The sequence below is a fragment of the Manis pentadactyla genome, chromosome X (genome assembly GCF_030020395.1).
Source record: "Manis pentadactyla isolate mManPen7 chromosome X, mManPen7.hap1, whole genome shotgun sequence".
Taxonomy (NCBI): domain Eukaryota; kingdom Metazoa; phylum Chordata; class Mammalia; order Pholidota; family Manidae; genus Manis; species Manis pentadactyla.
The window spans coordinates 121,665,392-121,692,706 of NC_080038.1; the positions used below are offsets into that span (position 1 = coordinate 121,665,392).

Here is a 27,315-nt window from a genome sequence, read left to right on the forward strand (position 1 = left end):
TCCAGGAAAGTTTTTGCCAGGCTGATGGGGAGTCCTAGAACCAAACTAATTACCGGAGGAGTCCCCCATCTTGCAGGAATGACCTGTATTAGTCCCAAAGCATGTTCAGTCACTGGTTAAGAGTGGTAGACCATAGGAAGTCTGGCCTCAGGAGGAACCTAGCACTGGATTCAGAAAAGCAGGACCCAGAATCATTAGTCAATTATGCACTCATAGCACATCTGAGTGGTGCATTTTCATGACAGTTTAAGATGTTCTTCAGGTGTGAGTTTACTTTTATTTATCCTGCTTGGGAGTTGTGCTTCCTGAATCAAGAATATTCTCACAATCTGAGATTCTTTAATCCATCTTAGAAAATTCTCAGTCGTCATTGCTTCTTCCCATTTTTTATCCTCTGCTTCTAGAATGTTTACTAGATCTGTATTTATGATGTCATTCTATCTTCTGTGTCCCTTACCTTTCTTTTACATTTTCCATCTCTTCATCTCTTTGCATTGCATTCTGTGTAATTTCCTCAGATATACATTCAAGTTCACTAATTCTTGCTTTACTTGTACCTTACTTGCTGTTTAAACTGCCTTCATCTTTTATCTTCCACTGAGGTTTACATTTTGATATTACATTTTTCAATTTTAGAATTCCTATTAGTCCTTTTTAAAATCTACATCTTTTTTTCCCACCAATCATGTTTTGTTATGTTTTCTATTCTTTAGCCATTTTAAACATGTGCTTCTTTTATAGTCTCTAAATAATAGCACTATGATCTGAAATTGTTGGGGATCTGATGTTATAGTTTGTTGAGTCTGTTGGCTTTTGTTTAAGGTAGACGGGCCCCTCACGTACGTTTTACCTTTGGATTGTGATCTCATTTGCAATTGTCTCTGCCAGGGCCTCCAGATAGTTCTATACTGATGTCTCATATTGGTAGGTGCTAGATCACACAGAAAATGTAAACTCTAAATTCATGCATGCTAATAGGCCTATGCTTATGAATTCTTAGAAATGATTTTTCTATTATTTTCACACAGAGCCCCAGTCCAAGACAAACAAGATTCTTTCTTGTCCCTTGTATACCAGTAGGCAGATTTTTTTCTAATGTACCCTTTTTTGAAGTGTAGCATTCTGAAGGTCCATATATGGGCAACATATGTGGATATCATTTGTAACCGCCTGCCTTATGAAGACCCCGAGCCTCATCTCCTGCCTGTCTCATCTTAGCCTTAAAACCTATGTCTTTAGGTTACCCACTTGCAGGGAAACTGCAGTATCAACTCCTGGACATGCCACTCTTGTTTAGCATGCCATTCTGCCTTGGTTTTGGCTTCTGATTGGTTCTATTTTTCACTTCTTCTGAGTGCCATTCTTCATTGAAAAGTATATGTGTTATGTTTATCCAGCATTTCTAGGTGTTTTGTAGTGTAAAAGTTTTTAGGTTTTCTTGTCTACTATTATCTGCAGAAACTAAATTAATTCCTGCTCTTTACAACCACCCTGTAGTTTGCTTTCCAAGCATCACACTTTGCTTGCTATCAGTATTCCTCTTTATAGTTGAAGAAGTCATAAGGTTAGCAAAAAATCTTGACACCTCCAACTTCAAAGAAAACTGGTGTTTCCAAGGCTACTAGAAGAGGTCAGACATGCGAGGCAGAGAGATGCGGGAACATGTTCTGACCTAGCTTACCACTGTGTCACTGAAGCACAGGACTTCTCTAGAGAGCATATCAGAAGCAAAGGCACATGGCTTCTTTTTTCACATGTACTTTTCAAGGAAATTGCTCTAAATGTTACCTGTTTTCTACCATCTACTAAGAAACAGTGAGAAAATAAGCTATGGTGACCCAGCTGGCTAGGTGTATATGTTATAAAGTTTTATTTTATCAATAAAGACTCACTTTTCTGAAAAAGGTGTGTGTTCCTGAGTCCTGTAAAAGCCGAACGAAAAGAAGTCAGCTGCTAGATTATTACCACAAAAGCAAGGTCCAATCTAGTGGCAAATATTCATGCAAACTCAGGTCTACATAATTCACAGCAATAAAAATAGGTTTTTTTGGCGTACTTGACAATGACATCAGCCTTTCCAAAGTCAGCTTTTTAATTTAAAAAAATCTCCTTTAAAGTATGTTGTAATATCGCTTTAGAGTTCCTATAAAAGAGACTTCAAATTGTTATCTACCAAGTAACTATTCTAAGTTAGAGACTGGCTATTTTAAATGTTTACACCTTTTATATGCCATTTTAGTGACCAATTTGTGGTTAATTTAATATAGCAAAGTCTCATAATTTTAAACCTTATTATCATATTAACAGGTCTGAGCTGAAACTTGTCCTGAACTATCCCATGAAAAAGGTACTATGAAGATTGTAGAGAGTTTCCTTCACCTGTTTAAGAACACAGACTATTTTTAAGCACATTAAAAGCAATAAAAAGAATATAAACGAACTTTTTATTGTTTATGTTTAAATCGGTGGCCCTAAGGGCCTCTTTGTGGGACATCAGTAGTAGTAACATTCCTGTAGTGCATTTGAAAGTAAGTATTACATACTTATATTTTAAATATGATTTGGACCACACAATTAATAAAACTTGACTCTTTGAGTTAGGCTGAATTAATAAAGTTTAAAACATATGTATTAACATACCTATTTTCTTAATTGTAAATATTTTGTGTGCTGAAGGAAAGCACAGTTTCTTTGTCTAAAGCTGTTTTCTTAAGGAATCATTACATTTTCATGACTCACACCTTTGGATTCTGTTTTTACTTACAATTCCAAATCGAGCTGTTCATGTCTCTTTTCTATTGCAGGCAAATCTTTGCCCCATTCATTTTGAGGATGTGGTCAGAGACAGGGGTGTGAGTGGATAATATTCAATCCAAACAACATGACTACACATAATTTAAAGCATTCACTGCATTTCAAACTGACATTTAAGGATTGCTCTGGACTAATTTATCCTGCCCTCTTCAGCCTACATATTTCTTCTGTGCATAATTCCTTCTTGAAGTTAATGGGAATTTGGCATGTGGCAGGAGTATATGTCTCATGAAATGGGAACCTGGGACCTGTCACTTAATAACAAATCTGCTTCTCCCTTAATTGGTCTGTCTCCCTAATGTCTTTCACTATACTATAGCAGTGTAGGCAGGCCTTCCAGTCCAATGTGAAATGAAACTATTTTAAAATGCAAAGTGTATGTGGGTTACCATGAGCAGAAGGCAAGTAGTATGATCTACTGAACTGAAGATGGAAGGATTTTGAAATGTTAAGCTTACTGAACATAGCATAAAAGCAAAACTTTCTATGTCATGCCTTATAAACATTTTCATCATAGCCCATATTTTCACTTAGCCATACCAGTAAACTCTAGAAAACATGTTAATTATGCAGTGAGCTTTAGGAGTAGGGCTTTAATTCAAAGGGAAAGTAATTTTTCTAGTTGGTCTTCAGTGCTATGCACACTGCACTGGAGCTTAGCCTTTACCTTAATATCTGCATTTTCTACATTTCTGTTATGCAGACAAGTATTTCTTATCAGTAGAACAATAAGAGTAATAATTTTTAGCATTCAAAACATCCTCAAATAGTTATTAATAACTTGCCAACACATTAAATAAACTAGTATTTAATCCATGCAAGGGAATGCTGTGCAGTTTAAGAGAAAAAAAATAACAAGATTTCTATGCACCGATGTGGAGCAATCTCAAGATGTATTTTTAAGTGAAAAAAGCAAGGTGTAAAAATGTGTAAAAAAACACACATTTTTACACCTTATGATATCTTAAAAAATACTTGCATAAAGTTTTTACCCAAAGTTAAAAGAAATTCTCCTTAGCATAGAAGTAAATTTGGGTGTTTAAAAGGTAATGTATATCCAGTGTGCACCTATCTGCCTACAAAAACTCATTATAACTATTGTTTTATTTGGAGGAAATTTTAGCTGAAACAGAAAACTCTAGAGTAGCAATAAATATTCTTATCAATCAGACACAATTCCAATCCTTAAGAAGCTGACTTATATATACCCACGTTATGCTGTCACCCATTTATGTGCAAAACATAGTACACCATATATATATATATATATATATATATATATATGGTGCACTATATTCTGCACATTGAAAGGGGTGAAATAATATATATTCATATGTTGTCTACTGGCATGAAGGAAATACTAGAAAGAGGAATAAGAATTTGGTAAAATGGTTACAGAAATTGGAGGTGGAGTGGGGTGGAGGGGGAAGAAAAGAAAATGAAATTTCTCAGTGTATACCTCTCTATACAGGTTTACGTTGGTCGGTTGGTTTATAGTTTTGAAACATGTTAATTTAATAAAGTAGCGAGAAAAGGGATTTGCCAGTAGAAAAAAGACTTTTTACCCTCTGGTTCTCCAGGAATATATAATTTTACATGTTGGACTAGATTTGTTCTTGGCTCTGCCACTAATTAACTATATGACCTTAAGCGAGTCACTTAAGTCGTCTGGACTTCAGTGTTGTAAAATAAGGAAATCTGAATAGGTGGTTTCTGAGGTTCCTTCCAACTCTAATGTTCTATGACATGTACATGGGTGACAGCATAATATGGATATATATAAATCAGCTTCTTAAAGACTGAAATTGTGTCTGATTGAGAAGAATATTTATTGCTATTCTAGAGTTTTCTGTTTCAGCTAAAATTTCCTCCAAATAAAACAATAGTTATAATGGGTTTTTATAGGCAGATAGGTGCACACTGGATATACATTACCTTTTAAACACCCAAATTTACTTCTATGCTAAGGAGAATTTCTTTTAACTTTGGGTAAAAACTTTAGACAAGTATTTTTTTAAGATACCAGCAGTATACTAACACAGATGAACTCAAAACATTGACTTTAATTGCCAATCAGTATTTTGATAAGCTTATGAGTCTTTATTAAATATGTGTTCATGTTTGATATCCATTCTGTTTAAGCTTCAATTATTTAATTACAGGTCTTGATATGAAACTAATCATGCATATATCCATACGAAGCTAGCATACTGACAGGATAAAATCATTAAACAGTCATTACTGTAAACTGACGTTGGCCTGAAATTTTTGCAGTTAACGGGGGAGTTGATGCTTGATGAACAATCCAATTAAAACTGGCAACAAAAGACCTAAAATGTCAGCCAAATTGCTTTTTAATAGTCAATGCAGCCGTCACAAAACATAAACATTAAAGTCCCCATAGAAGCATAAAGCTTCATGGTGAAACAATTCTAGAAAATGAATAATAATTACAGCATCTTGAGGATTCTTTTAATAGATGTGCACTCATTAAAAATATTTTGTTGGTTGGAATGAGATGACGAAGTGTGTTTCACTGAATACTTCCTTATATTTATTATAGTAATGGTTTTATTTAATATTAGATAGGTATCATTTCTATTATTATACAGAAAAGTTACTTAAGAGACATTTTAATAACCCAGAAGACAAGGTTCTGAAAAAAGAAGTAAGCAAAATATATAACATGGCCTGCTAACATCTCAAATATAAGACAATAATGAATCCTCAGTTACACTGCAGTGTAAGAGAAAAGGCAAGAAAGCCAGTTGTGACCTCTACAAGCCACGTGAAAGCAAAATAGCCAACAGCTAGACTCCGAGGCTCTGGGTGTGCGATGCTCAGTATGTGACTGATTAATCACCTACATGTTTCCTATCATCTACCAGTTTGATTTTTAATTGAGGACACAAATGCAAATATATTACTGAATTTTTCACTTTTGGTTCAGAGATTTCCCACGTGGAGGCCAAAGAGTTAGATCACCTAGATCACCTGGTATGTTATGCGTAATCCAACTTCTTCCTTTGTCATCCCTGCCATGGTTTTCAATAAACAGTGAAAAAAAATGTGAGGTTTTTGTCTTAATGGCATTATAACGAAGGAGAAAACATCAAATGGCTCTTAAGGGAAATGTTTAAAACATCAGGGTTTTAATAATATATTCATTTATTTTCCCAATAAACATTTCTTGAACACTTTTATGTGTCAAAATGGCATTGTCCACTCTGGTAATCTGGAGATGAGTAAGATTTGGATACCATCCTAAGCATACTATTTAATTGAATGTTAAACATGTAAACATTCAACTATAATATGAGGGAGAAATGTATGAAGAAATCAAATCAAGAAAATAAGAAATACTTGTCTCCCAGATTCAAATGAGTGTTAGAATTCCTTAGCCTACCATATATTTTTTGAAAATATTTTGTAGAACAGATATACACAGTAGAGCCCTCAAACAGATGGTGTCCTAATACACTTATGTATTAGAATACCTGTCAATTAAATATTGCCTTCCTCTACAACCATAAAGTGTGATTTACGTGCTATGAAGGATAAATTGATGTTCATACTTCTCCAGCTGCGGTTCCTCTGTTTTATCTGCTCAAGAAGTTAAGGCTGTGCTTTCAGAACAATTAAAAAAAAAATCTCTCAAAGGAGTGATAGACACATTGGGACTTCAAACTCTATTAGCTGAAACTGAGAAGAAAAGCCTATAGGAATATATGAAACTTTAGGGCACCATATCACAAAATATTAGATGACCCCACTGTCAATAAAAAATTGCTTATCTTTAAGTTTTTTTTTTAATATAGTGATGGGTAAAATTCTAACATGTAGGCTATCTCTCTAAACCCACCAGCTCAGCCTGTGAGAAAGTAGAAGTGCCTGTAGAAGTGGTCTATATCATGCATGTAATCAGATAAAATGATGTTAGCAGTTTGATTAAGTGTTGGCTTGAACAGACCAGATCAGCCAGATCTTTTGCAAGTGACTGGACCACAGAATAATAGATATAAGTACAATTTTCTACTCCTAAATTAAAATTTTAGTATGCAGGCCTTTTGAGAAAAGAACAGTGATGACTTCATTGTGAAAAAGAGTATATATATATATATATATACATGAATAAAAATTCTTATGACTTCACATAAATTGCCTTATGTGTGCTTAATGTTTTCCAATGTCCATTTAAACTCAATAATATATCTCAAAGACTTAGCAAATAATTGGGTGCCTATTATCACCAAGACATTGTATTGGACACTAAGGATTTGAAGATGATTAAGATATAGACTTCATCCTCAAGCACCTCCCTGCCTAGCTGAGAAAACTCACACAAAGTAATAATTACAATAACGTTCTGAGCTCTCTGATAGATAATAAATTACATGAGAACACAGGAAAAGGGATGGATGAAGGCATCACAGAGCAGGTAACATTGCCTAGAGGACTTGTATTCACCTCTAAGACCCAGCTTCAACGAGGAAGGTGGGAGGCAAGGGCATTAACAAAGGAAACGTATGGGATACTATAGAGACGTTCAAGTACATGGCCTCTGGGAAGTGGAGGGACAGGAGATAAATCTGTTGACACTTATCTACCCTAATAAGGATTTTGTACTATATCTTATTGGCAATGAAGAGCCAGCACCTTGATTGTAATGAAGAAAACAGTTGTGGATTCCTTTATTTTGAATATTCATTGGTAATACATATAATTATGTCAGTAGTTAATAAATTCCAGAGCTATCAGATACCCTTATTTTGCTAAGAATCAAACGTTTGAATTCTAGACCTGCATTCTATAGTCAGTATTTCCTACTTTCCCCTGGGCATATTTAAGTCAGGTAAAGCTTTTTAAAGATGATTTCTTTACAAAGCAGGATTAGCAATTTTTTTCCATTAAAGTCAGAATAACATCAGTATCACAACTATATAGAAAGCCTAAATTTTAAAATGTAATATTCACGTAGAACTCTTAAAAGAGGTCAAACAATGAAACTACCCTATATAATTAATATCTAACTCAAGCATTGCCAGAAAATATATTTTTATTATCCACAATTATTTTAATGTTAAAACCAATTATATGGGAGACTTTTGGCATTATAAGTTACTTTTGAGCCACTTGATTTAATAAGTGACATGGTACATAGATCAGTGACTTTCAATTTATTTTTCTCACCATTTCCAACAGTGAGAAGTATATTTTGCATAAAAATAGACAAAACTGAAACAGAAGTTTCATGAAACAGTTCTTACCTTTACTAAATAAATTCTTAATTTTCACTAAAAAATGCAACCAGAGTTGATCCTCCATGATGTATTCTATTCTATTTCATTTTTTAAATGCTGATCAAAAATTGGTTTCAAAACCCATCAATTGGTCATAGCCATAAGCTTTAAAAACATTGTTATACATAGAATAGTTGAAAGCTGGATGCAAAGTCAAAAGACTACTGGATCTGAAGTTGAAAGATTTGGGTTCTTTTCCTAGATTTTCTTCACTACTTATTATCTCTGTGACCTTGGTAAAGTCAGTTAAATTCCCCATTTTTGATATACAAAGTGAAGATGATGCTTTCCCTGTCTATCTCACTCAGACTTCTGTTGTAAAGAACAAATGAGAAAACATATTTCAAAGTGCTTTGCAAACCATAAAACACTGTGTAGGTGTAAGGAGGTGATATCCATAAAATGAGACTATACTTCATTGTTATGTATTTCATGTGACTTTGGTGAACCTTTTAATCCTTCAAATTCATTCTTGAAAAAGAATTTCCTTGAGGGCATCTAGTCACAGCAGACAGATCTGAAAATAAGGCTGATAAAGTGTTTCCCATTCTGAATAAGAGACAACAGTGTCACTTAGTACAAGTATAGCTTACATTTTTGGCCTCTCAGAAGGGAATCTGATACAGATCACCACCCTTTAAACTAAGAAGATGCTTGTTAAAATAATGGGAGGAATGCATGGTTTCATATTATGTAATTTGCTTATATGACACATCTTTTATGATACATGGCACTGCTGCTAAAGTTAGCCTTTGGCAAAGATATGTCATAAACACGTTTGCAGAACTCTAATAGGAAGAAATCTATAACAGTAAAGAGGGAGACAGGCAAGCCATTCATTTGGAAAAGCAGTGTTTAATAAAATATTATTATGAACTACCTGTGTTCAGTTTTTGCCTTGCTCAAAATGACCTGAAATTCAATATGATTTGATGATGACTTGCGCAGTTTTCTCCATTCTTCCAGCAAGCATTTTCTGAGCACTGACTGTGTGCCACACTGCAGGTGCTGTGGGAGTCATAAAAAAGAAGCCATGGTCCCTGCCTTTGAATTTAAGCCCTGTTGTTAGGGAAGGTAGAACAAATATTTAAATACAAGGTAAGATATCAAACCGTTTTGGTTGGTTGAAGGAGAAACTTAGCCGAGGTCCGGTGACTTATTGTAAGCACCCAGGATCTAGAAACTTCAGCAGTACAGGTTTGTGAATCTTCAGCCTTGAGTCCTGCTAGCCATATGACACACTGACTGGCCTCATGGCTGCTGTTTTCCGTGACCATCTGCTTCTCTTCCTGCCACCACTTAGCTTCATATGTCTTATGAGGTACTGCGGGCGTACAAGGAATGCAGTGCTGTAGGGAGGTCAGAAGAGAAAAATAGTGTTTGTGTATTTAGAGTCCAGGGAATGCTGAATGAAAGGAGTAACTTCACTATGGGGCCTTGGAGTGGGAGTGGAATGTAGACAGAATAGGGAATGACAGGACCTTCAAAGTGGAAAGTCAAATATGAAAATAGATGTTCAGGGAGGGAAAGCACCAACTGTGTCTGCTGAATGGCAAAGGAAGTATGGAAAGGGAGACTGGGACCAAACCATGCCCTTTTAACCTCCCCAATATATTTTTTAAACTTTTGAATGGAGTTACAATCAATCTGTGTATGCACATTGAATATATAATAATAGTATATAATTGATGCAGTATATAATAATACATAAAATAATATATAACTTCTTATATGTACTAATATATATTATATATAATTAGTGTTCCAATTTAAGAAACAGTTCAAACAAAGCATACCTCAAAAATGTCTTCCACTGGCCTTTGTTTCCACTTATTTTCCAGAAACTGGAACACATTTGTCACTCCATTGACCGGCTTATCTAGTGAGGTATGGCACTAGCATTGTGTGGATTAATAAAATATGAAATTCTCCATCTTTGGAATTCACCATTTAGTTGCAGGACAAGAAAGATAAGCACAAGTACAAACATAAAGTTATCAGCAGCAGGTGGTTGTATACAGCTGTCACCAAGCACTTGCATAATCCCTAACCACTATACCCACGTGCTACCCAACTCCCTTCTCAGCTTTGTTGCCCCTTGTTTCAGTTCCCTTCCTCCATGGTATGCTCCACAGTAGCACTGGGAGACACCTAATTGGTTCTCAAATTGAAATACCTAGTCTTGGGTTTAAGGGCCAACTACAAATTGCTGCCACCCCCATACTCATGTGACTGTATTCAGTTCCTGTTTCTACCTTGCCATGCTCTCCTTTCCAGGGTGGCAAACTGATTTGTCATTGGGAAATACTGTCTTTTGAGGATCTCGGTGTCTTAATAGAAGGCAGAAGAGCAAACAGTGAATCACTGATAAAATTTGATTACCTTTGATAAAGTAACATGACTAAGGGCTTAAAACATAAATTCCTCGGTAAATGTTGGGTCAAAGCTTAAGCAAACCCTGCAAATACTATTTATGTGTTAAATAGTCACAATGTGCCAGCAAAAGTCTTTTTTTCTTACTAATTCTGCAGGAAATAGAGGCTAATTCATTCAAGGTGACATGATTATAATAGGATTCAAAGTCTTAGTCTGTTCCAGAATAGAAAGGGATCTATTTGGTTCTTTTGAATGCCTTCCACAAAGAGAAGGCCACATCCAAGAATACTGTAAATTAGTCCCAAACCCAGGAGATACCTCTACGCCTGTTACCTAATTCAACTACCACCATGGCACTGCTCACTGTGTAAAGCACACTCATAAAAAGCTCTAGAAAGAAATAGAGATGTGTCCTCACGTGAAACCCAGAATATCCATGGAGTGATTATATAGAGATTGATGGTGTGGCAGTCGGTAGTAGCAGCCCTAGTGAGAATAGCAGACAGGCTTCTAGGGAGACAAAGAACCTTGTGACTGACTATTTTTGCTTTGTGAAGTGTGCATGTGCATCTGTTTGCTTGATGATAAAATTATGCCTTCTTATGTACTCTGAAGATTCAACATGTAATTTTTTTGCACTGAATTTCTTTGTAGAATCTTGGATTAAGAATATTTATAAGGTAGGAAAACATGATACCGCTAATTCAGTATAAAACATTATAATAGATTCATAGTAGAAGTAATTTGCAAGAATAAGAAAATATTTCCAAAATTAATGGACTTGGCACCTGAAAATTGGGACTACAACTAAGGTCATGTAATATGCTTTAATTGTGTACATGTCTGTTCTCCATGCCCTGCCCTCCTCCCCACCCAACCCCACTGTAAGCTTTTGAGGGCAGTGACATTTACTTTCACCACTGTATCTTGGGTACAGAACACGCCTAACACTTCATAAGTAGTTTATAAATGCTTGTTTAGAGAATTAAATAACCAGTTTTGGAGCAGGGAAGGTATTAAATCAGCATTAGCACGTCTGCTGGGTTTTGTTCCGTCTCTAATTCCATTATTTGCTTCTGCCCCCTTGCCACTGTCATATGTCATTCACTAAGCCACAAACGAACTCTGATCCCTTTCAGTCAGGCCATTTCCCTCCGTTGTGTTTCATTCAACTTTTCTGTGAAACTGAATAGACCAGTCTGTTCTTTCTTTTTTAGCTCTGCCACTGTTCACTATTTCATACTCCTTTACTCAGTTGTGCTCATATGTATGTGCTTTCCCTTCCTTCCTGTCACTTGTATGACCTTCTTCTCTCATAACCACTGCTTTTTCTTGTGGTGATTTTGCAGGCCAAAGCGTATGTTAGGGGAAGGGGAGTAAAGGTTTAATGGAAGATCCATATCTGTAATCTTTGAATGAGGTTAATAAAGAATACAAAAGGATATCTTTTGCCCTTCTTAGGTCAACCTAAAAGACATATGATGCTGACTATTTGGCATAAAGACGGGAACTGATTACAATGTGGTTTGCATTTATATCTTCACGATGACTAGGGATGTTGAGCATCTTTTCACATGATTGTTGGTCATTTTATATCTTCTTTGGAGAAATGTTTTCTCAAGTACTTTGCCTATTTTTTAATCAGGTTATTTTGTTGTGGAATTTTAGGAGTTCTTTATATATTCTGGACATTAACCCCTTATGAGATATATGGTTGGAGAATATTTTCTCCTGTTCCATAGGTTGCCTTTTCACTCTGGGTTGCTTTCTTTGCTGCACAAAATGAACAATGATTTAAAATGTCATTTTGGAAAATTTCTGTTGTTCAAATGCTTGTACTCACTAGCCTTATGTATAAACAAACTTCCATTGCAATGTTTAGAGCACGAGGTGTTTGTTTTTGTTTGTTTACATTTTAGGTCTTTCCAATGGAGGTGCTATACAAATTACATTAGAATGTTTGTGTTATGAAGAATATAGTGATTGGTGCATAATACGTTACTGAAATCCATAAAATATAAAACAGCATTTAATTTACTTTAAAAAAAAACAGCTCTGCTATCCCTGAGACCTTTTTAGACTTTAGATTTGGCATGTCCATGAAGCAGTATACTCTGGATTTTTATAAGATAGCCAACCATTGGAGCTGTTCTATTGAGTGGCATAGTTGTGGTACTGTTTTTAGAGCTACTACTGAAATTACCATAACCTAAGCCATCTCATCACTACTCATTATTGTAGCTCTAACATGTATCTAGTAAAGGAAAGTGTCTACACACAATTCATAGTTTAAGGAAATCAATTTTAATAGCATTTATTTGAAACCAATCTGGTATTTTCTGTAAGTAGATGGTCATCATGAATGCCAGTTGTATAAATTAAGAATTTATTTTATAGCTATAGTATTTCATTAGAAAATATGGTTAGGCTTTAATGTACAGACAGAAAAATAGCATAAATAAGTCATTCAGTTATCTTTTTAAAGCAAGCCCATTAAGCAATCTCTTCAATATTTTCAGGATTAACTTGGGATGAAAAGTTATAACAACTAAGTTAAAGACTGTTCATAAGAATCTCATAAATTATATAGATACTACTGAAATGGAGATATTTGCTACTGATAATTAAAAGGAAGCATTAATGATGTGTGTGTTGGCATACCAAATTGAGTTCATATAGTAACCCATTACATAGATTTCATTGTAACTTGTTACATACCTAATTCAGTCATGGAGTTCTATCTTCAGTGGTTGTAATAAATATAAATGTCAAGTGTGATAGCAGGACTGGTGGTGTGGTTTGCTTTGAATCCCAGGAAGGATGGCTAAGTGGCAGCAAATGGAGTCAGTTCAATGCTGTTGTACCCAAGGCCAGGAGTAGGTTCTTCATTTGTCTTAGTCTCACATTCTCCATCTCTAGAATGGGCACAATGTGTAACTTTACAATGTGTTTTCTTCAAATAAGTGGGAATTATTCATTTCCTCAGATGACTTTCAAAAATCCCACATTCTTAACAACCTCTTTTTCCCAAATAACCTACTTTCACAGCTTACTAATTATGTGAACAAGAAGGTATGATAACAGAGTATAGAGAGCCCAGAGTAATAACCCTAAGAAGCAACAGTAAATGAAGCTGGTGATATCCCGACAGTGAATGTATATAGACGAGGTTGTGTTTTCATGGTACCAATAAACTGACTAAAATTCTTTTAAGTGAGTTATTTCAGTTGGATTATAAAAAGTCCCTAATATTATATGGTCTCCACCCCCAAAAAAGTTAGCCATGTGTTTTAATGACATATCCACAGCCATAGTCTCCATGACGACAAGACACTGTGAAAATGATTCTGGGCAGAAGGCAGGAAGAAGTCTTAACATCTGAGTAGCCATGCCTCTCCCCATCTTGAGATGCTGTTCCTAGAGAAAAAAGGGATGGGTTTTACTTTTCTTGTTATTTCACAGATACACACCTTACCAAGCAATAGAAGAACTACAGTAACCAGCCCCTCACCCATCTGCTGTTTTGCTTTCTGCAGTTTGAGTTATGCGTGAGCAACCAAGGTCTGAGAGCAGATGATCCTCATCCTGACATATCACGAGAGGGGTAGTGGTAGCCTAACACTGCATCACATGCCCATGTCATTCACCGCAGTCCATCTCATCACGTAGGCATTTTACTGATTCACATCATCACAGGACAAAGGATGAGTACAGTACAACAGCTTTTTGAGAGGGAGATCACATTCACACAAGTTTTATTACAGTATATCATTGTAATTGTTCTATTTTATTATAGCTATTAATCTATTATTCTACCTTGTTTACAAATTAAACTTTATCACAGGTATGTATGTATAGGAAAAAAACAGTATCTGTAGGTTTCAGTACCATCTGCAGTTTCAGGCATTCACAGAGGGTCTTGGAGCGCATCCCTGCAGCTAAAGTGGGGACTACTGTTCTAGCAGCAGCAGCAACCAAAGTGAAGACCTGTCAGTTTTCATTGAATTATTTGAAAGAAAGCTGTTTTCTGAATCTAAATTCATAATAACAATTACAACTAATTTTAGACTGAGTTTGTAACATCTATCAGACCCTATACTAAGTACTTGGCATGCGGTCCTGGTCCAATGCCCATGCTCTTTACATACACTCTAGACTATTATTAATATGTGATGCTTTAACAAATATGTTTGGATACACTCTAAGGCAAGTTATCTGCCCCAAATCAGTTGATACACAGTTACTTAACTGATCAAATGTCATTAGTTTATAAAGCAGATGTTGTTCTCTGTACCAATAAGACAAAGTTCCTGTATATTTATTCACTATGAAAGTTATACCCATGGAGCGCTGTACTTCTAAGTAGTAGTCATAGTTTGTTTTATGGCGTTTTGGCATATAATAATTTCAGATGTCTCTGAATATTCCTGACCCTTTAACCACCTATACACAGCCCTTCCCTCATGGGGTTTTATGTACTTTGAGGGAATTCTTTGAAAGGCAGTTTCGCTTGCAGCTCAGCCCAGTGAATAAAGCATCAGATAATACCTGTGAAGGTCTTTGAGACATGCAGATGAAAGGTCCTTCCTAAATACAAAGCACTAATGTTGTATTCATGAAAATGGTTTCTCTTCACATCCTTTGCTCTAATGTGAAAGTCCCGAGGTGTTATTGCAATAGGTATTTTAGAAATGCGTGTAAACCCCCAAACCATGTAGCATAGGGGAAAATGCAAGTGAATACATTCAGAACACTTAAATGAAAATCATGAAATAGACTCTGTTATTTGAAGTAGGAGGGACTGAGAACATAATAGAAACCCAGTCAATAGAGAGTGTTTGGTGTAGCTTGGAGGAAGAGGAAAGAATAGGAGTCAACTGTTCTTATATTGTCTCATGACTTCAATAATAGCCTCTTCTGCTGGGAAGAAAATAAGAAATGTGTGAAAATTGTAAAATGTTTTTTAACTGTGATGGAGAAATTTTAAATATCTTGCAATCATATATAGGTTTTCTCTTAGGTTACATACCAGATGACACCTGAATTTTACAAATTTTGTTGGGTTCATTAATTGATCATTCATTTAATAGTATGATTAAGTGGTAACAATGTGCTGGGCACTCTACTAAGTGTTTTATACATATGACCTCACTTAATTTTCACAAAATCATTAAGAGACGTTTATGACTATCCCTGTCTTACAGATAAGGAAACACAGAAATAAAAAGCTTTGATTGTTCAACATCAGATTGATAGTAAAGAGCAGAGCTGCGATTTAAGCCCAGATTGATCTGATCTTAATGTCTGTAAAGTAACCACTGTGTCATTAGGAAATGTCACAATGCACTTGCTAATTTAAACAAGTTACATACAAATAACTTCACTAAACCAGTAGATTAGGAGTAGAGAAGGTACTCTATACTTGATCCACCTTATTAAAAATAAACAAATGAAACCAGCATACTCTCTTCTTTGTCTTCTACTTCTGAAGACAAGGAGTTCCATGACTAATTAGGTTTACTTCCTCCTCTGCTTTGGCTTCTCCATCATTTCTTTTGAATGTTATAAGCTGTAAAAACACATTAATAAACTATGAGTCCTACTTTAAAGAAAAGTATAATTCGCAACTGGGTCACACTTGACTTTTTATGCTGCGTAGTTCTATACCTTGACCTGCAACTGCCTTTTTATGATTACTACTACAAGGCCCTGTGTTAGTCCATGGCCAGAATTGCCCATGGAAATGCCCCAAATGAGAATAAGTGGGAAACACGTGGGCCCTGTGTCCTGTGTACAGGTAAAGGGAAATTGCCCAAGTGCTGCCATAGCAAGAATTTGAAGATCAGGGAACTGGACATTAAGCTTGCATGATATGATTTCTTGAGTAACAGAATTATGCTTTACATAAGCTTTTTCCAAATGTTAATGAGGCTAGGAGTACAAAAGACAACAATCCCATCCCACAGTACTATGTTCTTTCACCCTTTTAGACATCTCTGTGCCATCTACCATCCCTACCAAATCAAGGCTTATCATCCTGAGGTAGAAGGGAGGCAAAACAGAGCCATATATACATGCCTACATCCTAATTTTATTTATGTCCTTTGCAGCTCTCATTTGCAGTTGGGGAGTAAACCAAAGTAAAAAGAAACTTGAATCAAATCCAGGTTGTTATCACACCCCTCCATGAACCCAGATCACACTCTTTGGTTTGGTCTGGTGCAGACCCCCAGTATTAATGCACAAGAAGGAGCTTCCATATTCTCATTCATTGAGCCCAAGCCCTACAAAAGGTATCTGAAAACTGCTTCACATAAGCAATGTGAGTTTAATCCTCTGTCCCTCTCAGCATCTCTTTCATCATACATAAAATGTGTCCCCTGAGAACCATTTGAAAAAAGTTATTTAAATGACCTTAACTAAGAATTAAGTTGCTTAAAATAACTTTCTTAAAGGTAACAGTTACGAATAACTACCCATGAAATATTTTCTTAATTTCTAGGATTGCCATTTATATTTATGACTGCAGTCTCATATGTTCATAGTTTCCTCAACACACATTCTCACTTTTTCTTGTGTGTGTGGCAGCTGATTTTCTTCCCCTTGAGATGAGCTAATTATTCAGCTTTCCTAAGGCATCTATATGTTAAATCTCATGGGTAGGCGTAGGCAGGAACCTGTCTGAATCCGCAATTTATTCAGTCTATTCTAATATTATTAGTAGTAGATTCCACTAATTTGCCTATTTTGATGGACATTTCACTTGATTTGCTGGCAGACACATCTATATCAATATATATTTCCTAATTGAGCTGCCTTCTCATGACTTCATTAGCCATCTTCCAGTTCATAAAGTCTCAAGTGCAATCAATAGGTAATTTGAGGACATGTGTGAAAACTTGTCATTACAGGAGAATTTGTCAGGTAACTTTTTTGTATTCTGGGTGATGTTCATCCAGAATGTTGCATTTTGTTTGGGGAACCATAAAGACCTAGTTAAATTGGACAGAGTCCGTGGAGGGAAGCACTAATGTAATTGAGGGAATGAATCAGATTTTGAAGGAAAAATAAAATGAGTTAAATATGCATAGCTTAGCATAAGCAAGCTTTATAAGGCAGGATTCATAATATGTCTTCATATTGGCACCTGTGCAAAAAATAGCTCTACTTACCATCTCACTAGAATAACACCTTGAAAAACAAGAAAATGAAAATTTGTAATAATGAGAGAATTAATCAATGAACAGTTCAGGCAGGAAACTTCAGATACAAGCTGTGCCCACACAATGCCAAAACAGCTAGTAAGAATGTGAAGAATTCAATCAAATAAGATATTTGGCATCATAAAACACTCTCCCACCATAGCTGCTACAATTGTTGCTATTTTTTTAATAAAATAAACTTAATTGAATTCAAACTTTAAATTTTTGAATTCATTCAAATTAATTAAATTTGCAGATAAACAAGCTTTCAAACTTGTATTGAAAAAAATTATGGACTAAGTGTGTGAGAGATATAAAGATAATTCAGACTTAAATCCTGATATACGGCAAGTAGATGCATAGCTTGAATGCAAGAGGGGAAATAAAACTTACATTCCCCTTTCTACAGAGCTTTCACTTCCCAGCTCATAACTCTTAGGAGATTCCATCAGTAACCCAAAATGTATCAAGCAAAAAGGTCAATAGCAGCCTCTAATATTCTGACCATCAGCCATTAAGATCACAATTCTCAATATTTTTTGTCTCCAACACATTTAAATAACATGTACATGAGTGAAACCCTCCCATGAGCATACCAAGATTTTTTTTCCCTAATTCCCCCCATTTTTTCTCTTTTTTTGAAGAAGGAATAACCAAACTTTTATCATCCCCATGGTATGCACAGAATCATGTCACGTGCATGTGGATGAAAATCAGCTACCAAAATAAATCGTCTGTGAGTTTTAGTCCTCTATTGTAGTAACAAGTGATCACAAAACATTGGTGTGTTTGCATCCTGTACTGAACTGCTGAACTACAGCAATGGGCCAAACCATGGGTGAAATTTGATCACCTAGGACTTGTGAATACTGCTGTTAACAGTGCCATCTCTTCCCACTGTCCCACTGGGGCTATGCCCCTGTTCAGTCCCCATGTACAGATGCTGGAACTCCTCTCCACTATCCACTGGGTATCCATGGGGCCCCTTTGTTCCTAAAGATATGCTGGGGTGGGGGAGGAACTGCAGAAGAGAGGGGAACTTTCTCTCCGAATAGCCAGACAATGTTGGTAAGATAGTGGTATTAGTAATCAGTATGTCTTCTTCAGTCTTTATTTGAAAAGAAAAGTTTGGGGTGGAGAGGCTGAAACTTTCCCCAGCTTCCCTAGTTCTCCATGCTTTGTTTTTGTCCTCTAGGATTTTTTTTGTCTTTTGTTTTTTTGTTTTTTATTACTCTTAATATAGCTTTCACCCGTTACTTAACATATTTTGAAAAACGTTTTTCCTAGAGCTTTGGACACAGTCATAGTGTTTTCTTGATTTGTGTTCCAAACATTCAGAGTTCCATTTTCATAAATAACATCAGAATGATTATCATCCTTTGCTTTTTGAACAAACATAGGGTGACCATTTGTAATAATCTAATAAAAAAGAGTCTCTGAAAATGAAAACTTTGTAAAATTCTGGAATCTCTGTTATTAGCTAATTTATTCAATGATTCACTGTCAATTAATTCATAACCCTCCATTACCTACTTGCAAATAAATAATGAACTTGGGGATTGAAAATAATTGAAATACCTACATATGACTTTAGTTTGAGTGTAAACTAAATATGAACTTTTAAGGATCATTACTTTTTTGTATTTTCTTTTTGATATACTTCACTGCCTAATAATGGAAATCACAGCATCACTGTCAGCATAAGATAAAACAGGGCAATTATCTATTTCATGTTTCATGGTACATAATGGGTAATAGAGTTTCCTTCAAGATCATAGTGAAAGGGGTTTTGTCCAACCACTTATTTTAATTGTTAATTGATGCCATATATTAATATTTAGAAATGAGTATTTAAAATACAAAATTGTGCCATAAAGTAGAGCTCTTTGCCATTCTACTTGGAAAAATGAATAGGTAACAAATGTATTGGCTTCATTTATCTTTTTCTTTTTTTAGCATTTCCAAGCTACTCTGAAAATATAAGCAAACATGCATACATCATGTATTTTCACAACCAAGAAAATTAAGGAGTTTGAACACTTCAGTAATTTAAGCAAACGAGGATTCACCCAGTCCTTTCTTCTTTTCTTGGTTGTAAAGTCCTGATTTGTTTGTCCTAATGTATGCCAGAGAGTTGATTGAGACTACAAACCAGCCACTTACTGGCAGGAATATTGGCTATGATGCCTATGATTCACTAATCGCACTACGTAAAGCCAATACAATACACAGCACGGTTGGACTCGCCCTTTAAGAGAGACAGGAGATTTGGGTTGGAGGAGGCAGCCTGGAGGATGTTTGACTTGTTGTACAACACATGCTTGTACAATACACTGGAGAACAGGAAAAGGGATTACTGACACCTAGAAAATAGAAAGTTTAAACTTTCTGGAGATAGATCAGCACATCCTTTGAAAATAAGCTTCAGTTGAAGAAGAGACTGAAGGGCACATACGAGTTTCAGCACAAACTTGTCAAAAGATTGTTGGTGCTTCAATGCTGACCTTTATTTCTTTCTAGTGGTTGTAACAAAGATCAACTTAACTGGCGAAAATTAATACAGCATACTGTCTTCCTTGCAGGCTGGGCGAAAGGACCTTTCAAAGTCCTCAAAGGGATGTACTTTACCATCTCAAAGTTAGTAGTACATGGTTGTAGCAGGTCTGCGGAGCCATGCAGAGTGCAGTAATCCACAGCCAGATTTAAGTCATGCAAAATGGAAAACATTATTTACTGTTACTCTCCTGCTAGAGTTTCTGTGTCTCTTCTGCAGTCATCTATGTGCTTTATTGCAAAGCCCCCTGTTTCTCTCCTGCCTTTCTTTTGTTATGTGTCTCACTCATACATACACACAAATATCCATTAAACATTAGCTATTTAGTAGACTATTTCTGTTCTCAATCTAGTGGTTTCTTTAACTAATGAATCTGTTTTTATTAAAGGCTGCTGGTACATTAATATTAAAGCAGTATTATTTGAACCGGTAAAGCACTAAGGTTTACTTGTTTACTCAAGTTTCTTCTGGAAACCAATTTTCTTACCTTCATATTCTTTGAGCCTCTGCTAATATTTATAAGATTGAGAACAGAAATGTCCACAGCCAGAACACTTAAGACTAATTTGATGATCATTGGGCACTATCAGCTTAGTGCATGTTAGCCACAGCATGCAGATTTATAAACTACCTCCTCATGGGTTGCAAGAGCTCCTTGTGTCAAGGAAAGTACTATAACGTAGTAATAGACACTTAGAATGAGTAGTAATATTTAATATTAATAATAATAAACCTCTCCTCTTCCTTTTAAACCTCTTTCTTTTTATCCCCTCCCCTGCCTAGGAGGGAGAACAGCTGAGAAAAGCAACCCAAGGAACCAAAGGCTTATAACTGGCCTTGAAAGACTTGACGTAAACAGTATGGCAATAACCCTTGGTGCCCTGATGTTCTTTGCTCATGCAGATTACTTAAGTCTTCATAAGCATTAATTAATATTGCCTCACAAGAGTTCAGAGAGGTGATTAAATACTCATACAGGCCCATAATCCCTCATTCAAAATCTTTGGGGTCCACTCATTTCAAAATCTAAAAATTTTCAGATTTTACAAAGGTAATGAATGAACATACTGTATAGTATGTAACATCCAAATTGGAATGTGGGCCAGTGCCCCTTAATAAAATGCATCAGTATTTCTACAGCTGAATGTATGAACATGCACTAAATGAAATAAATAAAGAACATGAATAGCCTCACATCAGCTCAGGTCAGGTTTCACCACCATATGAATTAGAAAAACAAAACACACTATTTTGGGGAATTTTTCAATTCCAGAGTTGCAAAGTATTATGGTGCTATATCCCTCTTCAGCCAGTGGGGGAACGAAACCAGGAAGTGCAGACATTTTTCTGACTCCCTGTGACCTTTTTCTAGAGCTCTAACAATATGTATGCCCCTTTTGGCAAACATACACTGCATAGTAACTTTGGAAGAAAACATGTTTTGGTGTTCATTGTCACAGTGTCCTACAGAAAAAAATTATCAAGTACACAGATCTGGGGAAAATTAGGCATGCACTTACTTCAGTCACATTTTTCTGGAAAAATGATCTATTTGGCATTGTTTATTAATAATGTATTAACAGCAATATTTATTTTTAACACAAAACTATTTTGCATGCACACTCAGTCCTGCTACAGCACCTGTTTTAAAAACATTGATTTGTTCCCAAGCTCTTGGTGTATTTGAGTACAATCCGAGCATATGACAAGCTTCATGTTTGCCTATGTGTGATTCCATCTGTTAAAAATACTAGGCCAATGCAGAAATCTGCATAAAGCAGAACAAGCCATGTAGGAATATCCAAAAGGCATACATGCATGCATCTGAAACACATCCGTGATCTACCTTAGTTCACCACATGTGTTAGGGGCCTTGCCCATCCATATCTGGTGTTAAAACTTTCTGTCTGATTCAGAAAACCTTTCTTCTACCACTTCACGATAACTCATTGGTTGCTACTCTTCTGATCCCCACTTTCCCAGGCAAACTTTAGATCTGTGCCCCAACCCCATTTTTCCCATAAGCCCTTTGCCCATGCGTGGTTTTGCATAGTGCAGTGAATTTTCTCCACCAAGAAATTTTCTTATCAAGTTATTTTAAGACCTCAGACCTGAAACTGGCTTCTATCCAAGTATATTATGTGAATTAGACCTTTCCATCTGAAAGCTTAATTTACTTTCAGAAACTTTTATTCATGTGTCTGGATATCCACATTTACCTAATCACTGCTCCCCCATTCTCCCTTGTGTCTCTCTCTTAGGCACAGAAATGTATGGTTGCCACATAGATTTGGAAGGGAGTGCATGTGACTCTTAATCCCCCGGAATTGGTGTTCTAGCACTCCTGACACTGAACCGTAATGTATTTTTTATTACTGTTTAATGTTGGGAAATCCCATTTCATGGAGTCCAAGGATTAAATTACTTCATTTGGGAAAGAACAAGTGCATTCCCCATCTTTTTCCTGAGGTGAACACAAGAATGGGGCTGCAATGATCTGCATTTCATAAGGATTGAAGGTCTGGCTATATTCCACTCAGTGCAACAGTCCAATATTGTGAAAGCTTTTAAAGACAATATTAACAAGTAGGGAAACCTCTGCATACTTAAAACGTGAAAACAAAAATGCACAGTAAAATAGATATTAATCAAAGCATGTACACGCACACATACACACACACACACACACCACATCAAAATGACTATACAAAGCAGTTCTACCAGCAGTAGAAATGGTATAATATGTTATAATAATACCATGATTGTACTTTTCAGAGAAGTAGCATTTTTATCATTGTTCATAATAATAAGGGAGTTGCAAAGATTTTGAGGAAATCCAGCAAGCGGTAGATCCAGATGATAATGAGTGATTGTTTCTTTTGAACAATGCTACTGAATAGAGACTTTCTTCCTTTTGAACAACTGTTCTGACAGAAACACCTACTGATTAATCTAATAGACATCACCTGTGTCATTTAGCAATGTTCTGAACCCAAGATGGAAAGTCGATTCCTTCTACTAACCCTGGACTCCCATCCTTTGCTTCCCTGCATCAAGTTCGTGGATTTAGATGGCAAATCTGTAGAGGGTGTCACTGCTGCTCTTTTCACATTCTGGAGAGACATGGTTTAATCACCCTCTTCAGGGTGTCATTGTCTCTTCCTGTGGCTCTGGGAGAGGTATCACTGAATCTCCAAGTGGGACAGCTACTGCTCTGTGGACTATCAAATACATATCCAGTGGCTACATCAGAATGAAAGAGCCCAGGGGTCACTGAGGGTGGTTTGCTAGGTCCCATAGAAGAGTGAAATGCTTTTCTATCAATAAAAGCTTTTAGTGATCTTACTCTGTACCTAACACAGTGCTCAATGCTACATGACATACAAGAAAAGTAAAAGATGATCTTGTTCTAGGAAATATGTAGTCTATTTTGGGAGAAAAGACAAAAACATGGGATAGCAAGGGAATGCTGTAATATCATAAACTCAGGTGCAAACTTTATAAGAATAATAAGTGTGGACATCAAAGAAGAGAGTCATATTTATTTTCAAAAATAGTGTACAGAAAAAGTACTGGGCTGGGAATCATCAGACATAGGCAGGAAGATTCACACAAGTTGAATGACTTTGAACAAGTCACTATATCTCCCTGAGCCTTGGGTTCCTCATCTGTAAAATGCAGAGGGGAAGAGGGATAGCTGGACTAGTTCATCCCTGTGGTCATTTCTAGTCGTAAAGTTTCCTACTTTTATGATATTCAATAAATAGTGATGAGACAGAGAATGGAGTACTGGCCAGGGAGTCAGATGTGGGTTCTAGTTTTGGCCATGCCACTGACTTGCCAAGTGGCCCTGGACAAGGAACACCCTGGACAGCAGTTTTCTCATCTGCAAAATGAGAGGGTCTCCAGGGTCCTTTGAGTTCCAGCATTCTGTGCTTCTCTGAGTCCCAAGGATGGGGACCCTGCTTCTGGTTACAGTTTTGAGTATGTGCCCAGAGGTTTAAAAACATTATTGGGATGTTAAGTACTTGTGATGATTTTGTTTTTTAGAGGATGTGGGATTTCGTCTGGGCGTGGAATAATGGCGTTGCTTTTGAAAATTCACACAGCATTTTAGTTTCTTTTAAATGTACAAGGGCAGCTGACTATCTAAAGGAATTCTTTGTATAAAATGAATGATCACCACTCCTTTATCTATCTGTCTTTTGTACAATTCCATTTTTCACATAGCAAGTTTATTTAAAGAGAGAGCCATCTATACTAGAAACTACAGCCAAGAATTTGTCATGCTCTTGGGGCAGTAGTATCATTTTTAAATATGAAAACCATGCCAGTGTCTTCAAAATTCAAGTTTGAGGTGGAAGGATTTAAAGCAGTGATTTTTTTTTTCTGTGATCAGCCACTGCAAAGTGAGTCTCAGCACAGACCAGCTGAGCCCTTTGCTTGGCATTGAAAGCCTCTGGCATTTTTCTGCTTTTCATCTCTCAGTCATTTGGGAGGTGGGACAAAGCCATGCTGTCTACAAAGTTTATCCAGAACGTGCTGGTGTTACAAGAGATCACTTGACATCTATTATGTTTCTCCTGTGGAAGAGAGGTGGCTATCAGCTACAATAGCGATTTCTTTTCAAAGGGGTTTAATTGGACTATTTCTCAGGGGCCAAATTCTAACTCACTGCCTATATGCATGCTGCCAGGAAAACAGTGGAAAAATACCAAACAGTAGTCTTGAGGACCGCTGTCCCAGGCTGCTCCCTCTGCAAACAGGCGGAAAAAATGGTTTCCATTCTGCCTGAGCTGCTGCTAACATGGCAGAGCTCCTAGAAAGGTGGCGAAAGGGGGGAGAGTTGCAGCCTGTGCTTTGCATGGCCATGGAAATACCTATAATACCCTGAACAAACTCCTTTCAGCCTACCTTTTACAAGCAGCACTCTGCGTTGGGGGAGAGATTAGTTTCACACAGTTGAGTTACACACTTGTGAGCTGGTTTTCTGAAGTATGGATTTGCTCCTTTGTTTGCAACTTGCCTCTTGCCTGAGGTAAGCCAGAAGGTGGCCTGATACTTTTATCTAAAGCGTCGAATGATTTTCTTTGCAACAAATTTGTGCCTTTCACTGGCATTTTCTGAAGTGAGACTTCTGCAACTGATGGAAATCGGCTCACTTCTGTTCTGTAACTTAGTGTCTTGTTGATGATTTATTTGTTCAGCAGCAGAAACTATGACAAATTGTGTGAGGCGGCCTCATTTACTTTTTAGCTGCTAGAACCCTGAAGAATTTACATGTAAATGCAACTGTGAATGTTTTAAATTTCATAAGCGTGCTGCATGTGTTTTTGTAAGTTAAGTGACATTTTTACAGAGAGACTGAACTTAAAGCTCTCCCTCTACCCCCCTGGTTATATTATTCTCAAATCCTGGTAAGTCTGACATGCTGTGTTTTCCTGACTGCCAAGTGGGAAAGTAAGTCTCTATTTTGTGTTTTTCTTTTCTCCTCTTCAGACATGCAGAGCAGCCCCCACAACCAGTTCACCTTCAGACCCCTCCCGCCGCCGCCACCACCTCCGCATGCCTGCACTTGTGCCAGGAAGCCACCCCCTGCAGCAGACTCTCTTCAGAGGAGGTCAATGACTACCCGTAGCCAGCCCAGCCCGGCTGCTCCGGCTCCCCCAACCAGTACACAGGATTCGGTTCATCTGCATAACAGCTGGGTCTTGAATAGCAACATACCACTGGAGACCAGGTACTTGAGCTGTTCTGGATCCCACTAAACTCAAGTGTTGAAAGAGGATTATTTCACTAAGAGCAGATACTCATTTCACCCTAGCCATCTGCAGAGACACAGAAATGCACACAGAGATACACACCCAGATGCATGGGTGAAAGGGCAGTCCCCTGCATAAGCACACACAGACACACACATCTAGAGCCAGGCATGCCGGCTGGCACAAACCAAAGCAGATGCATGTGAAAAGATGAAACCCCAGAAGCATGAACACCCCACTGGCAGACACCCACCAAAACACATGAAAAGAAGCAATTATCTAAACTATTGCTGCATCCTTGAAGGAAAAGGCAGTTGTCCCTTGTTTTAAGAAACTGCAATAGTACAGAAAAATCCAAACATAATTGGAGGAACAGCAATAGTCTGCACTTTTTATTTATTTTAGATCCTTTGAAAAAAAAGTAAATTGCCTTCAAACATTTTCAAAAAAGATTTGTTTCATGAATTGTAACTCCATGTGTAATTTTAAAAATTTGATTCTATTTAGGATAAAGCTGGGTCTTTTGGGCAAAAAAGTTTGCCTCTATTTTTCTCTCAGATCATTTATTCAGATTTTTAGATTCACTCTGCAAATCTTTGTCATGTGATTACAGTTTACTCCTCCACAGCTCTATGTCCCTTGATCATAATAGACTTTAGCACTAGATGCGATTAGCTGAGAAATTATTCATCATTTCTAGACACTCTCTCTTAAATCAAAAATTACAACTATCTATCAACATAGGAAAAAATACCTAATGAAACATAGTTTTTTGTTATCTTTTAAATTCAAGAACTTCTCCTTGTCTTCTATATGCTTTATTTAGATCTACCACCAAAGCTCTTTCTAAATGCATTTGTGTGTAAACAATGGGTATATAACTTGGTAAGCAATGTCTGGTGTCAACTCTGATCAGTTTCTATCCCAATATCCGGGCATTGGAGTGGAAAGGGGAGAACTAATAAACCTACATTATAAGACTGGTTATTTTTTTCCTTAGCAGCATATTAAGTTAAATGCCAGCCAAAGCATTAGACAATATGTCACCACCAACAAACCGAAAGCACTGTTTCCCAAATCCAGGAAACTGTATCATCCATCACTTATTAGATTAAATGCTTTCATAGACTGTGATTTCTGATGTCTCTGAAAAGAAAATACAGCAGTCAGTACCTATGGTGAAGATAACCCAACTAGGACTGTACTAGTAATGATGTTTATGTATTTCATGTATTCTATTTTTTTTTCAATTGAATAAGGGAAGTGAATGAAGTGGAAGAGGCAGAGAACAATGTATATCTTCAAGG

At 36.6% G+C, this 27,315-nt stretch overlaps 1 protein-coding gene across 2 annotated transcripts in view; it reads left to right on the top strand.

Annotated features, from left to right (window-relative positions):
• Positions 1-27,315, top strand: part of TENM1 (teneurin transmembrane protein 1) — a 735,522-nt gene that overhangs the window by 391,852 nt on the left and 316,355 nt on the right. For both annotated transcript variants that reach the window (XM_036880853.2, XM_036880855.2), the window contains exon 6: positions 25,746-25,986. In XM_036880853.2, the coding sequence (XP_036736748.2) occupies positions 25,746-25,986 (241 nt within the window). The remainder of the gene's footprint in view (positions 1-25,745; positions 25,987-27,315) is intronic.